Below are 14,270 nucleotides of genomic sequence, written 5' to 3'. Positions count from 1 at the left end.
CTAATGGTGGTAGGATTCCTTCCAACCAAGTGTCTGGCTTTCAAGGCCACTGTGAATTGTACCAGCTCACTCTAAGAGCAAGAGTATACACCTACCATGTTTGCAGGCTCCATGGCTAGTGATGAGAGCTAACGTCACTGCCCACTCACTATTTGAAGGCTCACCCTTCTAAGGGCTTTCATGTACTGGCTCATTTAATTCTCAAACGCCATGAGCTAGTTGCTATTATTACCCCATCTTACAGATGAGGGAACTGAGGCCAGAGAGATTATAGCTTGCTGAGATTACATGGGGGAGGCACAGGAATCCAAACCAGAAGTTCAGCTCCAGAGGCCACTTTATCACCGTAATCGCTGCCTCTCAGGCCCCCAGGTATTGAAGCTTGCAGAGTACTGGCTAGCTCTGGGTTTTCGAGGCAAAACCGATCGACACTGGCGACTCTATGGGTTGGGCAGTGGGTACCAATCCCATCCTGTCTTAGGCCAACCTCTCAAAACTTACAAGAAAAACTAAGTGCTCATGGCTCTGCCTCACACGGGGATCATCTGAATTCAGTAAGTGGTACACAGTAATTTGACCATTTCTGCCATCTTGAGAAGCCAGGTGGGAGTCTCACATATATGTAACTCACCAACAGCCACATTTTTCTGAGCCACTTGGAATCCCCAGGGCAGATTAGCTCATTACCTCCACAGCTGCCCAGCCAGTCTGGGCAAGTTTGTCCTTTTATTAGGCACAAATAATTGGCTGCTTGACTAACTGATCTTTGTGTGTGCATTCTACTGTTCTACCAACAATTGACCGACGAGTATCTGCCCAGGTCTCATTTCCCCAATGTCTTTCTCTCTCAGCTACCCACCCGGAGATCTGTTCACTATTCCTTGCATGACTAAGGAGGTTTTTCGGATCCCTTGCCATCCTGGCTTCTCACCTCTGGACAAACAGAGGTGCAGCATGTTAAGGGGTCATGGGACTACCACCTCCCTCAAATTGGGCACTATAGTTCTATAAATATAGCAAGAAGTAGAATTCACCATAGCAGTATCCTCACTCACTTGGGACAATTACTGACCTTGCACCAAACCCCCTAGGACTCTCTCACGTATTCTGTTCTTTCCCCACCCAGTGGATATGTGCATTAAGACATGAGCACAGGCCTGATCATCTCTGCTGAATTTTGAGTCAATGGGGTTCTGATCCGTTACTCAGGCTGGTAGAAACCTTCACAGCCCCATTTCGTCATCCAGTGGGTAACTCCTCCTCCCAGTTTTATGCTATCCACCATTTGAGCTTCACCCAGGTCATAGACCAAATGCAAAACAGGCAGAAGAGAGAACTCAGCCTTTTGATTCCTAAGTAGACTGTAACATGTAGTTCAACATCAATTCTCTGTTATTAATTTCACAATAGTAAAATGCCAGTTGGAAATATACCTAAAATGCATTATCTTCCATTTACTCTTTCCAAATTTCTTGTATGCCATGACTCAGAGTCCTAGGAATACAGACTGCCAAAGCTAGAAGGGAAGGGTGTGGGGGTACAATGGAGCCAGTGTCTGATGAGCAGATACTTTGTGCCAAGTACTATGCTAAGTACTTTACAACTACACTCTCCACTACTTTTCCCAACGGGGAAATATTATAAGGGGACACTGAGACTTGAAGATACATCAGTTTCCTATGGTCACATAGCTAATGAGTGTCAGAACTGGCACTCCACCCAGGTCTTACTCCAAAGCCTATGATTTTAACAGTGTCATGCATTCATCATAAGGAAGGGAATTTAAATCTCTTAAGGGTCCTCAACTGATGGTGTATAAAAGTGTTTTATTTGGTAGGCACAGTTTGGCTTTCCTCCTGTTTTATTGCCCCTTAGTTAAGTGGAAGTGCCTTTAGGCAAGACAAGAACCCTTCCCTAGAGCCACAGGCCTCAACACTTCCTATTATGTATACCTACTCATTTCCTTTACCTCCCTGGTCCCAAGACATTGAGTTTGCAACCCCTGTGATCTAGGCCAGATCTGAGTAGCTGAAACTGAGATGTGGAGACAGGAAGTAGCCTACATGAGTCGTGGAACTAATGATGGTAGAAAGGACTAGAAGCGAGGTTACCTGACAATTGGGCCAGAGGTCTTCCCATCTAACTTTAACTTCTACTCCATCATTCTACATTCCTTGTGTCTTGCTTTTGATCCTCTTTGTCATTATGTGAGATTGTGTCTATTTGCTCTATTTAAGAGGTTCCCCTAAAAAGAAAACTGGATTTTGACCAGGATTGAGATTTTTCTCATTAGAAACAATAGAAACCGGGGGCTTTGGGGGTTCAGTAGGAAAGAGCATAGGTTACCCCAAATTCAACATATTTGGAATTTCTGATGTGTCACAATTTAACAAAATGAGACTCCTACTTTACCCATTTCCTTGTTGGAGGAAATGGCTCTTTTAAAATAGCCTGCTCTTACACAACGCTACCCAGGGCTACTAACGCTGTCAATATTTTAGTTATTTGAAACCCATATGATTAGTTCAATGTGTTTGAAATGCCGGCTAATTCCAGAAAATGGCACGCTTTTCCAAATTAAGGTACAAAGAGTTGATAGACAAATGCAGCCCTGAGCCTGATTTTTTTTTCTGTCCCATCAGACTGCCCAGGGCTTTTCCAGGGCGGTAGAATCTGGAACGCACCCAACAGTGACTTGCGGTACTGACTGACTGTAGACCACGGTCTCCCTAATACCCAGGTCTGATCAGGTTGTTGCTTTCCGATAGCCTCCCGTGGTTACCAAGTCCACGCAGGAAAGGCCACTGAGCACAGAGGCTGGAGGTCCAGGAGCCTGGCATCACAGACGTCTGCCACCTAGCAACCATGTTAAATCTGTCACTCAATTTCTACAAGTTTCAAGTCCTCATTGGCAAAGTGGGAACACTGATATCCACCTTGCAGGGGTCTTATAAAGATAAAATGCTTGTAGAGTTTCTGGCCACTAAAAGCAGTAGTTTCACCACTTAGCAAGTGTTTCCCATGCTGCAGTGTATGTTCTCACTGTGCTGAGCGCTCACGCACTGCGTCATTTAATCGTCAACAATAATGCCACAAGGAAGATATTATTATCCCCCACGCTACAGCCAAGAAAGTTAAGGGTCACAGAGGTTAAGTCATTTCCCACAGCTGTGTGACTGTTCAGGGGCAGAGCTGAGATCTGAAACCCTGCTGTCTTCAAAGCTTGAAATCTACTCTCATACAGTAGGTGTTCACTTAAGAGTGTGGTGCAGGTGGTGATGATGATGGTGATGATGATGATGATGATGATGATGATGATGATGGATGGTAACCCAATACAATTCAATTCTCTTAGCATGGTATTCAGGGCCCTTCATGGTGTGGCTTTGGCTGACTTTTGCAGCCCTACTCACTGCCTTTCTACCCACATGGTCTACCCTAGCCCAGCTGAACGACTCAAAGTCCCCAAATACACATCTTCACGCATGCTTCTATCTGTGGATGAGCTTCTTCTCTTCCCTCCCTCCTCTACCTGAGCTGGCATGGGCATGTCTTTTTTTGTTTGTTTTTTTATTTATTTATTTGAAAGAGAGAGAGAGAGAATTTGTGGAGGAGGGACAGAGAGAGAGAGAGAGAATGAGACAGATACTCTGAAGCTAGCCGCACAGAGCCTGACACGGGGCTCGAACTCACGAAGGGTGAGATCACGACCTGAGCGGAAGTGGGTTGCTTAACCAACTGAGCCACCCAGGCGCCATTTCTTTAAAGCCTGGCTCCAGATTCCAGCCATATCCCCAGCTCTCTGTGGCTTTCCCTCCCCTCTGTCCCAAGGCCCGGTGGGCAAACCTTTGTTATAGTCATGAGAGTGTGGTCTTGCTGTCTTCTACACTCCTCTTCCTAGCCACCCTCGACTCAGAGTGTGAGCTCCCATGACATTCATCTCTGAATCCCCAGCAGCATCTAGAAGGTGTGAGTAATTATTCACAGTCGCACGTACATCCCATTGGCTGCTCCGTCACAATCTGAGTTCCACCTCTGTGAAACTGGATCTGGCTTCCCACCCTCTGAGTTACACTTATGAGCACAAGAAAATGCCCCCCACTAGTCACTGAAGAAGGCAGTCCTGATGAAAGCAGAGTGATGCTGGGGACCAGAGAGCCCTTGCAGGACGGGTCAGAGTTCTGGCCCACAGCCACATCCCTACAACGAGACCCTTAAGGCTGCTGAGCATCTAGAAAGGGAAAACGTCGTCTTGCCAATTTGTTGCTTCTTTCTGAGGCCACTCAGCCCCCAGAGAACTGAGCTGGACTCCATGTCTGCCTTGTGCTTAGGACAGCAACAGTCACAGCTGAATTCCCCCAGTCCAATTTTAACACTGGTGATGACACAGGAGGCCAAAAAAAAACCCAACTGGATTATCTTTCCAAGAGCAGTTCATGGTGCTAACATTTTGGAGGGTCGGGGGAAAGACACCTCTTGGTTGTGAGCAAAACAATTTTCCTACGGCCATGATTAGAAATAAATCAGGGGCACCTGGGTGGCTCAGTTGGTTGAGCGTCTGACTTCGGCTCAGGTCATAATCTCGCAGTTTGTGGGTTTGAGTCCTGCGTCGGGCTCTGTGCTGACAGCTCAGAGCCTGGAGCCTCCTTTGGATTCTCTGTCTCCTCCTCCCTCTGCCCCTCCCATGCTCATGCTTTGTCTCTCTCTGTTTCTCAATAATAAATAAACGTTAAGAAAAAAAATTTAAAAAAAAAGAAAGAAATCAGATACCCCATATGTGTAGTTATTTAAGCTATCACCCCTGAAATGACATCTGTGCCTTGGAAAGCCATCAGTTTCTCACCCATGAGGTAGGAAGATCATCTGAGGAGGGTGGCTACACGTGTAATGCTGGGAACAATCAGGCCCACCTAAAGGGAGAGGGGGATCTCACATTCCATCCTCTTAGTAACACTGCCATCTACTGCACTTTCCTGCACCAAAGATGCAGTCCTGCAGCCCTTTCTGTTCCGGCTTTTTTCTGTGTGGTCTCATTTCTCATTTGATTTGCTCTTCTATTGATTGTTATGACGTTTCCCACCCCCCCCCTTCCAGAAATTAATTACTGTAATTATTCAACTTTTAATAGCTGCTGATTTGGCATCTGCAGCAAATATTTGAGAAAACGCACTACTACATTTCATTTGCATGTTTGAGACAGTGAGGGAGAATTAGACTTCTCCTTAAATTACTTATTGTGACTTGACTGGAGAAAAAGAATCCTAACAAATGGAGTTCTCATTTGCATACTTAATATGTCCGATTGCCATCACAGAGGAGTAGAGTCCCACTCCATGCACATATGTGACAACTCACAGAGTGGATCTGAAACTCAGGTCCATCCACACAATTTCCATGCCCTAGGAGATGAGAGATAGGCCACTTTCTGCTCTGTCTCACATCACGGGTCATCACTGTGGTGGAGTTTCGCACAACACATCCACCAGCAACCGCCTGACTGCTAAGGCCACTCATACCACTGGCTTGGTTGATCTCATTGCAAGCACATTGCATGGTTGGAAATATAGCTGAGGAAGCCAGACATCCTCACAATGAGGCTATTGCACCTGGAAAAATGTACGAGGCTAAGAATGCATGATCCTACACTCTGCCAAAGCTTCAAAGAGTGAGAGACCCATTCATCAAGCACTTCTTGACTTGGGGCCTGGGAGTGAGATCCAGACCTCTCCTCACCAGCCCCATGACCACAGAACTTTCTTGAGCCTCAAGCACTTGCAAAATGGGGAGATTCTAGAGTACTGGAATGAGCTGTTACGAATATTGATGAAATAACATGCCTAGCATAGAGATAGCCCCTGAGTGTCTATTAGTTTCCAAAATGCTCCAAAATGGCCTTCCAAAACGAGGCAGGCCAATCTTGAATGCCAAGGTAAAGAAAGCAAAGTCCCACACTTGAGACAACTAAGTGGTTAGACGACATTTAAAGAATTAAAGGACATTTTATTTAGGGGTTGAATATTTTTATCTACCAGTTAATGCTTAAGGCAAGTAGGCGCTGGTCTTAAAAGATAACCCCTAACAATTCCTTCTGTCCTATATATATGCATGCAACCCCTCACATCAGTAAGGGAGGCATATGGCCCTTCCCACAGAGTCTAAGCTGAACCTATGACTCACTTTGACCAGCAGACCAATACTGTGGAAGCCAGGCTGCCTTGTTCAAGGCCTAAGCCTTTGGAAGGGCAGGCAGCTTCTGCTTTTGTGCCTTTGGGGTCTCTGAGCTACTATGTGGCCGGTTGGAGGGTCCACTTGGAAGGACACAGGTAGAGGCCAGATGGAGAAGCCTCCATGGAGGAGAACCCAGGATCTTATGAGCAGCTCAAACCAAGGCCCCAGACATGTGACCCAGCCCGGGAACCCCCTGCCATCAGAACCAGCTTTGTGAGGCACGGGTTGCATGAGTAAAGAAGACATCTTAAATGGTCCATCCCACCGACTACCATGTGGCACAGAGAGGAGCTGTCCCTGCCGTGCCCGTCTAAATTCCTACCCCACATGTACCATGAGAAGGAATGACATGGTTTGTTAACTCGGCAGTAGTTTGTTACACAGCAACAGATAACTAAAGAAACAATCAGACCCATCTTATCCCAGCCTGCTGCTTTTCCATAAATGTTGAAAAATATAAAGTGCTTTCCATTTCACTATGACATGTGTCTCTGTTCATTGGTTTGATAATCATTTCATTGTCACTTCCCAGAAAAGGAATAAGAACGAGAACAATGATTCCAGTTACAAAGGGACATAGAGCCATGGAAACAGGTCAGCCCCCTACTCTTTTTTTTTTAAGCCTGTATCAAATACTACAGAATTGCCTTAGTGAAAATGGTTCCCTTTCTTACACATCAAGGCTTTTGCTCCTGACTCTACTTCTCTCACTGACTTCGGAGGACTTACACTATTTGACCAGGTCATTGACATTTTCAGGCTGTGATTAATAACGCCCCCAGTTGTCACTTCTTCCTAAAACATACCATTTCCTTTTTAAGTCCTGGACAAAGAAAAGCTGGGCCTGCAACCCCCGCCCCTCATTCTTCCCAAGGAAGCCACCGCTGTGCAGGGAACAGACCAGGAGACCTGTCGCCAGGTAGGACCACATTTAATACCAAGTCCACCAACGGGGAATCCTTCAAAGCGCTTTACGTTGTCTGAGTCTCTGTTTCCCCGCTGGTTAAAACAGACAATAATACTCCAGCTGAAACTGCTGTGAGGACAAATAAGCCGTGAAAGGGTCCAGCACCACGCCTGGTTGCTCCGTTCCACTCATTTCCTTCCATCTGCTGCTAAGCAAAGCGTGCATCCTCCGGGTCTTCCTCAACCCTTCTAGTTTCTTCCTCAGAATTTCTAAAGTATTTATCATACAAACGGATTGAGCTTATTCAAGAATTGTCTTGTTCTATTGCTCCATCCTTTCACTCTGCAATAGGGCCCTTCGTTCTTCCAGGACTGGAAACTGAGGGTTGCCTTTGACTTCCTCTTCCCGCTCCCTGGACCCATTCATCTCGGGGCTCTGTGATTCGATGTCTCCTCTCTCTTCACACTTACCCAGACACCACCCTACCTGAGCCACCGCCAATGTGGAACTGCAAGACATGGCCCGCTAACTTCTGTCCCCATTCCCAGGCCCTTCCCCACACACCAACGAAAGAGATATTTCTGATACAAAAACCTGATAGAGTCATCGTCCACTCACTTGAGAGATGCTTCTTGCTGCCCTTGAGACAGAACTCCATACTTAAACAAGGCTCCAGTCTTCCTCTGCCTGTCACATCTGGCACGTTCCCCACTCTCCCCCTTTGCTCCCACTCCAGCCGCCTGCAGCAGACTCCTTCCTGCCTGGTTAATTGTTACTCAGCTTTCAGGGCTCGGCTTGAATGTCACCATCTAGGAGATGGCTTCCCTGACCTCCACCCCTTCCTCTAAATTAGATTGAATTAGGCCTTCCCCCATCTCCATTCCCATTATTCTTTCTCAGCATCCTGTTTTTCCCCTCATTATCACTTGTCATAATTGGTAATTGTATATTTATTTGGGAGCTTATTTATTTAGCCTGTCTGCACTGGTACCACTTCTTGGTCCCCATCATGGATGCAGGATCCACGGACAGGCTCCATCTTGTTAGCCTGGCATGTCCTCCACAGAGCACCAAGCCAGGATCACAGCCAACATCCACAGGATGGATGAATGGATGGGAGGCAAGGACTGCTGAGCCCCCCAAGGCCCAGCACCATCCTTAGCATCCAGGGCTTGCCTCATGAAGGTTGAATCATTTCAACTGGTTTTTGTTTGGCTGTTGTTTTTAGAAGGTCACTTTGCCAGAAGAAATGACCTGTTTTAAATGGCCTTGGAAGGGGGGGCAGAACTCAATCAAGGGTCGCAGACATACTGAATCTCCCCTGCGGAAGGTGCTTTGCAAGGGTGGCTCTGCTAATGCAGGGCACTGAGGGCAAAAGCAAAAAAGAAAACAGTCTGGCCGAAAGGAGCTTAAACGATCAGTCATGTGAAAAAGACAAAGATGTGTGTTCATCAACAAGTACCTGGGGGTGGTCTTCATGGTACAACCGAGGCAGCAGTCTCACCATGATGCACAGGACCCCGGGGTGTATGATCACAGCGTCCCCTTCATCCATCCTGCAGAGAGAAGGGGGAGCAGGGTATCAGTTTTGAGTTTTCCAGTGTCTTTTGCTTGTCACAAACCTTTCTGAATTTTTCTAAGACAGGCCATAATACACATTCTCAGTCTACCACTAATTATCTATATGACTTTGAAATAATTAGTCTGAGCTGAATTTTCCCCAACTAGACAGTGGAGCTCACAAACTGGAGCTCTTGCCTCAGAGAGACATTAAATAATGCTTTTGTACACCAGGGCGCTGTGGCTGGTTCACAGTTGATATTCAACACAAGTTAGCTGCCTGTCCTTTCCCCTTCTTTCCAGGCATTGTAGGAGATGGAGCCGCTCTCGTTTTATGTTGAACACACACATACAAGGGCTTCTGGATCCCTTCAAGATGGTGTAAGCATGCTCTACTCTGTCCTACCCACCGAATGCAACTCAAAACTCACATAGGACACACGAGCAGCTCTCTGATGGCTCTGAAACATAAATGGTAGCAGAGAGGGAAACCAAACCCAAAGCACCATGCAACTGGCATTGAGTTTATTTCCTGGGGCTTCTCCCTCCAGCATTCCTCGGTATAGGCTCATAGGGAGTCTGAAAACTGAAATGGGCACCACGGGCAGACAAGGACAGAGCACCAAGAAAAGATCTCTGTTTCTGGTCTGAGGAGCAGGAAAGGAGGCCACTGCAAATCATAGAACACGGAGGAGAACCCCTGGGATTTTCTTTGCTAGATTTCTTCATTCTTTCTCAGCCAGCCTCCAGGCAACCCCACAGCAGTAGCAGTGGCCAGGCAGGTGCCTGAAATCCTGGGAGAAGACAATCCTCTCAAACCAAAATAACCATGGTTCCAAGAATATAGGCCAAATTCCCACTGCTGCTGTCTCTCTTTTTCCTTTCCTGCTTGGCCCCAGAAACAGATGCAGTGGTGAGAAGTATGTGAAATGACAGGGAAACTAAAGCTTCACATTCCTAGACAGAGGAGGAGTAAGGGGCCCCTGAGAGCCATAAAGTATTGGGGAGATGATGACGAGGAGGAGACTTAAGAACATCAGATGATGTATCAACCTCTGGGCTCAACTCTGAGCTAGCTGTGCATGTGCGGATCTGACCCTAAACCACATTCCAAAGGCCTTGAGAACTGAACTCAAGGAGAAACTACCACCCTATACTGGCAACTTCATGGGCAAATAGAGAATAGATCAAATCACACTGGCAAGTCTGTGAAACCAAACTAATACTGGAAACGTTCTCCACAGAAGGTAGGTAAGAACTTGCAGACTGAACCTAACCTGGTTGGTTGCCTGCTAAAGCAAAATAATCAACATTCTCCAGAAGACATGAACAGGAGCTAGAGTTCACAACATTCGAAATGTCCCAGACACAATCTGAAATTACTTAGCATAGAACAAGTCAGAGAAATCTCAATATCTCACACAGAAAAAGATAACCAATAGATGATGAAAAGCTTGAGATGACATAGATGTTGGAATTATCAGACAAAACTTTAAATCAGCTGTTAGTAACCACACTGGTAAGGAATAAGGGTGAATACTATTGAAATGAATGAAAAGCTAGAAAGTCTCAGTAAAGAAACTGAAGCAGTAAAAAAAGAGTCAAATGGAAACTTAAGAGCTGAAAATACAATAATGAATTTAAAAATCTCACTAAATGAGAACAATAAAACAATAAGATGAAAGAGATAAGAGCCCATGAATTGAAAGATAGATCAACAGAAATTGCCCAATGTGAACAACAAAAAAAGTGTTTTTTTTTCAACATAAGAAAGCCTCAAACTCATGTGTAATAATACTGAAGGATCTAACATCCTATTGTAGGAGTTCCAGAAGAATAGGAGAATGAGTGTAGTGTAAAAAAAATTTTCAGGAAAGTTTTAGCTGTTGTTTCTTTAAATCTGGTGAAATACATACCCATAAAGATTTAAGAAGCTTAACAAAATCAACAAAGCAATATGTGCCCAGGAACATCACAGTCAATCTACTAAACTCTAAAGACAATTAAAAAAATCTTGAAAGCAGCCAGAGGGGAAAAAAAAAAACACACACACTATATACAGGGGAACAACAATTTGAATGGCTGTGGATTTTCTCATGAGAAATCAGAAACTAAAGGAACAATAATTGTAAAGTGTTGAAAAGAAATACACATAATTCCATATCCAGGAAAATATCTTTCAGAAATAAAGACAAAAGAAATATGTTCCCAGATGAAGGAAAACAAAGAGAATCTCTTGTCATGAGATTTTCTCAAAAAATAATACTGGAAGTTTTTCAGATGGGAGGGAAATAGTAATAGAAAGAAACATGGTATTTCAGGAATGAAGAAAGACCAAGAGAAATGGTAAATAATTGGACAACCTTAATAGAGTATGTTTTTTCAGGGCGCCTGGGTAGCTCAGTCAGTTAAGCATCCTACTCTTGACTTTGGCTCAGGCCATAATCCCAGGGTCGTGGGATCAAGCCCCACTTTGGGGTCTGTGCTGACAGTGTGGTGCCTCCTTGGGATTCTCTTTCCCTCTCCCTCTACCCCTGCCCCTTCTTGTGTTCACTCTCTCTCTTTCTCTCTCTGTCTAAATAAATAAACATTTTTTTTAAATAGACTACATTTTTTTCTGAAGTTCTTAACATATGTATGATGGTTGAAAGAAAAATATTACTAGATGTAATACTATGAATATTACACCAAAAATAGCAGAGAGTAAAGGAACCTGCATAGAGGTAAACTTTCTGTATTCCATTTGAAGTAGCAAAATATTAATTCTAAGTAGGATGTTAAGTATGTGCATTGTAATCCCTAAGACAAGCACTAAAGAAAGAAGACAAAGAGAGATAGTAAAAAAATACTACAGATACATTTAAACTGAATACTATAATATATTCAAATAATCCACAAAAAGTTAGGGAAAGAGAAACAGAGGAACAAAAAAGGGGGAACAAGGAGAAAACAAATAACAAAATGGTAGACCTAAGTCCAACCATATCAAAAATTACATGAAATAAAAATTGTCCACATACCCCAATTAATAGACACATATTGTCAGAATGGGGGAAAAAACCCAAACTATATGCCACACACTTGAAATATAATAATATAGACAGATTAAAAGAAAAAGGCTAGAAAAAATTTAAACCATGCTAACACTGATCAAACAAAAGCTGGTGTGGCTCTACTAATCCTAGAAAAAACAGGCTTCAGAGCAACAAAAATTACCAGGAATGAACAGGTTATGTTGCACAATCATTAAAGGCAGCACAGCACCCAAAATGTGTAGGCATTTCACAACAGAGCATCAAAATTCATAAAGAAAAACTAGTAGAAGGACAAACAGACAAATTCACAGTTATAGCTGGAGACTTCAACACTCTTCTTTCAGTAATTGATAGGAAAAGTAGACAGAAAACAATCAAAAGTATAAAACTGAACAACACCATAAACAACCAATGTGATTGACTTAGGGAATATTCCACTCAACAACTTCAGAATACACCCTCTTTTCACATTCTGTGGAAACTTTGTCAAAAGAGACCATAGTCTAGGTCATAAAATAAACCTTAAACCTGTTCTCTGATCGTGACAGAATTAAATTAAAAATGAGTAATAGAAAGATAAATGAAAATTTTCCATGTACTTGGAAACTAAACAACGTATTTCTTATTAGTTGTGATAAAAAAACAAATGACATAAAACTTACTATCTTAACCATTTTCAAGTGAACAGTTCAGTGGTATTCAGCACATTCATGCTGTAAACAACATAGTTCTAAATAGCTCATGGGTTAAAGACAAAGTTTCAAGAAAAGTTTTAAAATATTTTGAACTTAGGTGCCTGAGTGGCTCAGTCGGTTAAGCTTCAGACTTCAGCTTAGGTCATGATCTCATGGTCATGAGCTAGAGCCCTGCATCAGACTCCATGCTGGGAGTGGAGCCTGCTTAAGATTCTCTCTCCACATCCCCCCTCCCCTCTCTCTCTCTCTCTCCCTCTCACTCTCTCAGAAAATAAATAAGTAAATAAATAAATAAATTTTAAAATAAAATAACATGATCATACACAGAAAAAAGGATTTGACAAATTTGACATTTGTTCATGAAAAAAGTTATCAGTAAACTAGAAATAGAAGGAATTATCCATAACCTGATACTGGACACCTAAAAGAAGAAGAAACCCAGAGCTGATATAATATTTGATGGCAAAAGATTGACTGAACACTTTCTCCCCAAGACTAAGAACAAATCAAGGATGTCTGCTGTCACTGGTCCTATTCAGTACTATGTTTGGAACAACAGATTGGAAAGGAAGACATAAAACCTCACTATTCCCAGACAATATGATTGTCTACACAGAAAATCCTAAGCAATGTATTAAAAAAAAAAAAAGAACTCTTAGAACTAATAAGTGAATTTAACAAGGTCTCAGGGTTCACAATTACATGTAAAAATTAATCATATTCCTATATACTAGAATTAAACAACTGGAAAACAAAACGTTAAAAATGTCACTTAAAATAAAGCTCAAAAAACGAATAAATACTTAGGTATAACTCTTTTTTTCAAAGTGTGCTGGGGAGCTCTTTTTGCCCACAGGTCCTGTCCCATGCTTTAATAAAATCACCTTTTTGCACCAAAGACGACTTCAAGAATTCTTTCTTGGACATCGGCTCCAGACCCCATGAATCCCACTGTCACTCCAAAAACCTCATAAATTTGGACCACAGTGGCCAAAGAGCACCAGGAAGGTTCTAATTTTATAAGTACAAAGAACCAAATTTAGATGAACTTTCTGAATTTGCCCCATAAAGTCATATTCAAAACATGAAGTATTGGAAAAGGAGGGGCCAATATGGTGGAGAAGCAGGAGGATCCAAAGTTCCCTCCTCTCTCAAACAAAGCAGTGTTAAAGTTAACAAACTTTGAACTCTGAGAGTCCAGGAGACAAAGAGACAGTCGCTTCCAGGGACCCACTGGGACAATCTGAGGGGCCTTAGGTGCGTGATTGCGAGCTGGGAGAGAGAAAACGAACGGAGGGGAGGGATCCCTTTCTGCGGAGAGAAAAGGAAAGAGAAAGAGCAGCTGGGGAAGCACAGGACTATATCTGGACAAGAGAAAAACCTTGGACCTGGATGGAGAAAGATCCAATCTCTAACTCCCGGGGCTTTCTCCGGACTGGAGTTGGCTGCTGGGATTGCGCACCTCGGGAGGAGAGGAGCCAGCCCCGGGTTCAGTGGCTAGGTCAGGGGTGCAGTCCCCAGTAGGAGAAAGCGATCCCCTCCCTGGAGAGCTGTGGGACAGGAAAAAGCCTGCTTGCGCCTGCCAGCAGGGGACCATATATCAGGCGGTGCAGAGCAGCATTTCCCCAGTATCTGCCTTAGGAGGGAGTTTGAACCCCAGCCAAGCACCAGGCACTTGAGTGGGCAAGGCAAACCACCTCGTTTGCACCCGCGGTACAGTGAGGACGGCTGGATCAGTGTGGTTTGGGATATCCGTCGGTGGAGGAGAGACTGGGGTGTCGCCATTTTTCTCCCCATCACCAACAAGGTGGGGCTTCAGGGATCGGACCGCAGGGCCCACAGTGG

At 44.0% G+C, this 14,270-nt stretch overlaps 1 protein-coding gene across 7 annotated transcripts in view; it reads right to left on the bottom strand.

The window, feature by feature from the left end:
• Positions 1-14,270, bottom strand: part of WDFY4 (WDFY family member 4) — a 292,598-nt gene that overhangs the window by 205,066 nt on the left and 73,262 nt on the right. For all 7 annotated transcript variants that reach the window (XR_008291964.1, XM_053206796.1, XM_053206793.1 and 4 more), the window contains one exon: positions 8,598-8,691. Coding sequence is in view for 6 of the 7 variants with exons in the window: in XM_053206796.1 (XP_053062771.1) it covers positions 8,598-8,691 (94 nt within the window). In the remaining variant the exon portion in view is untranslated. The remainder of the gene's footprint in view (positions 1-8,597; positions 8,692-14,270) is intronic.

Source organism: Acinonyx jubatus, chromosome D2, assembly GCF_027475565.1.
Source record: "Acinonyx jubatus isolate Ajub_Pintada_27869175 chromosome D2, VMU_Ajub_asm_v1.0, whole genome shotgun sequence".
Classification (NCBI taxonomy): domain Eukaryota; kingdom Metazoa; phylum Chordata; class Mammalia; order Carnivora; family Felidae; genus Acinonyx; species Acinonyx jubatus.
Note: the sequence above shows the minus strand (reverse complement) of the source record. Positions and strands in the feature narration are given on the sequence as shown.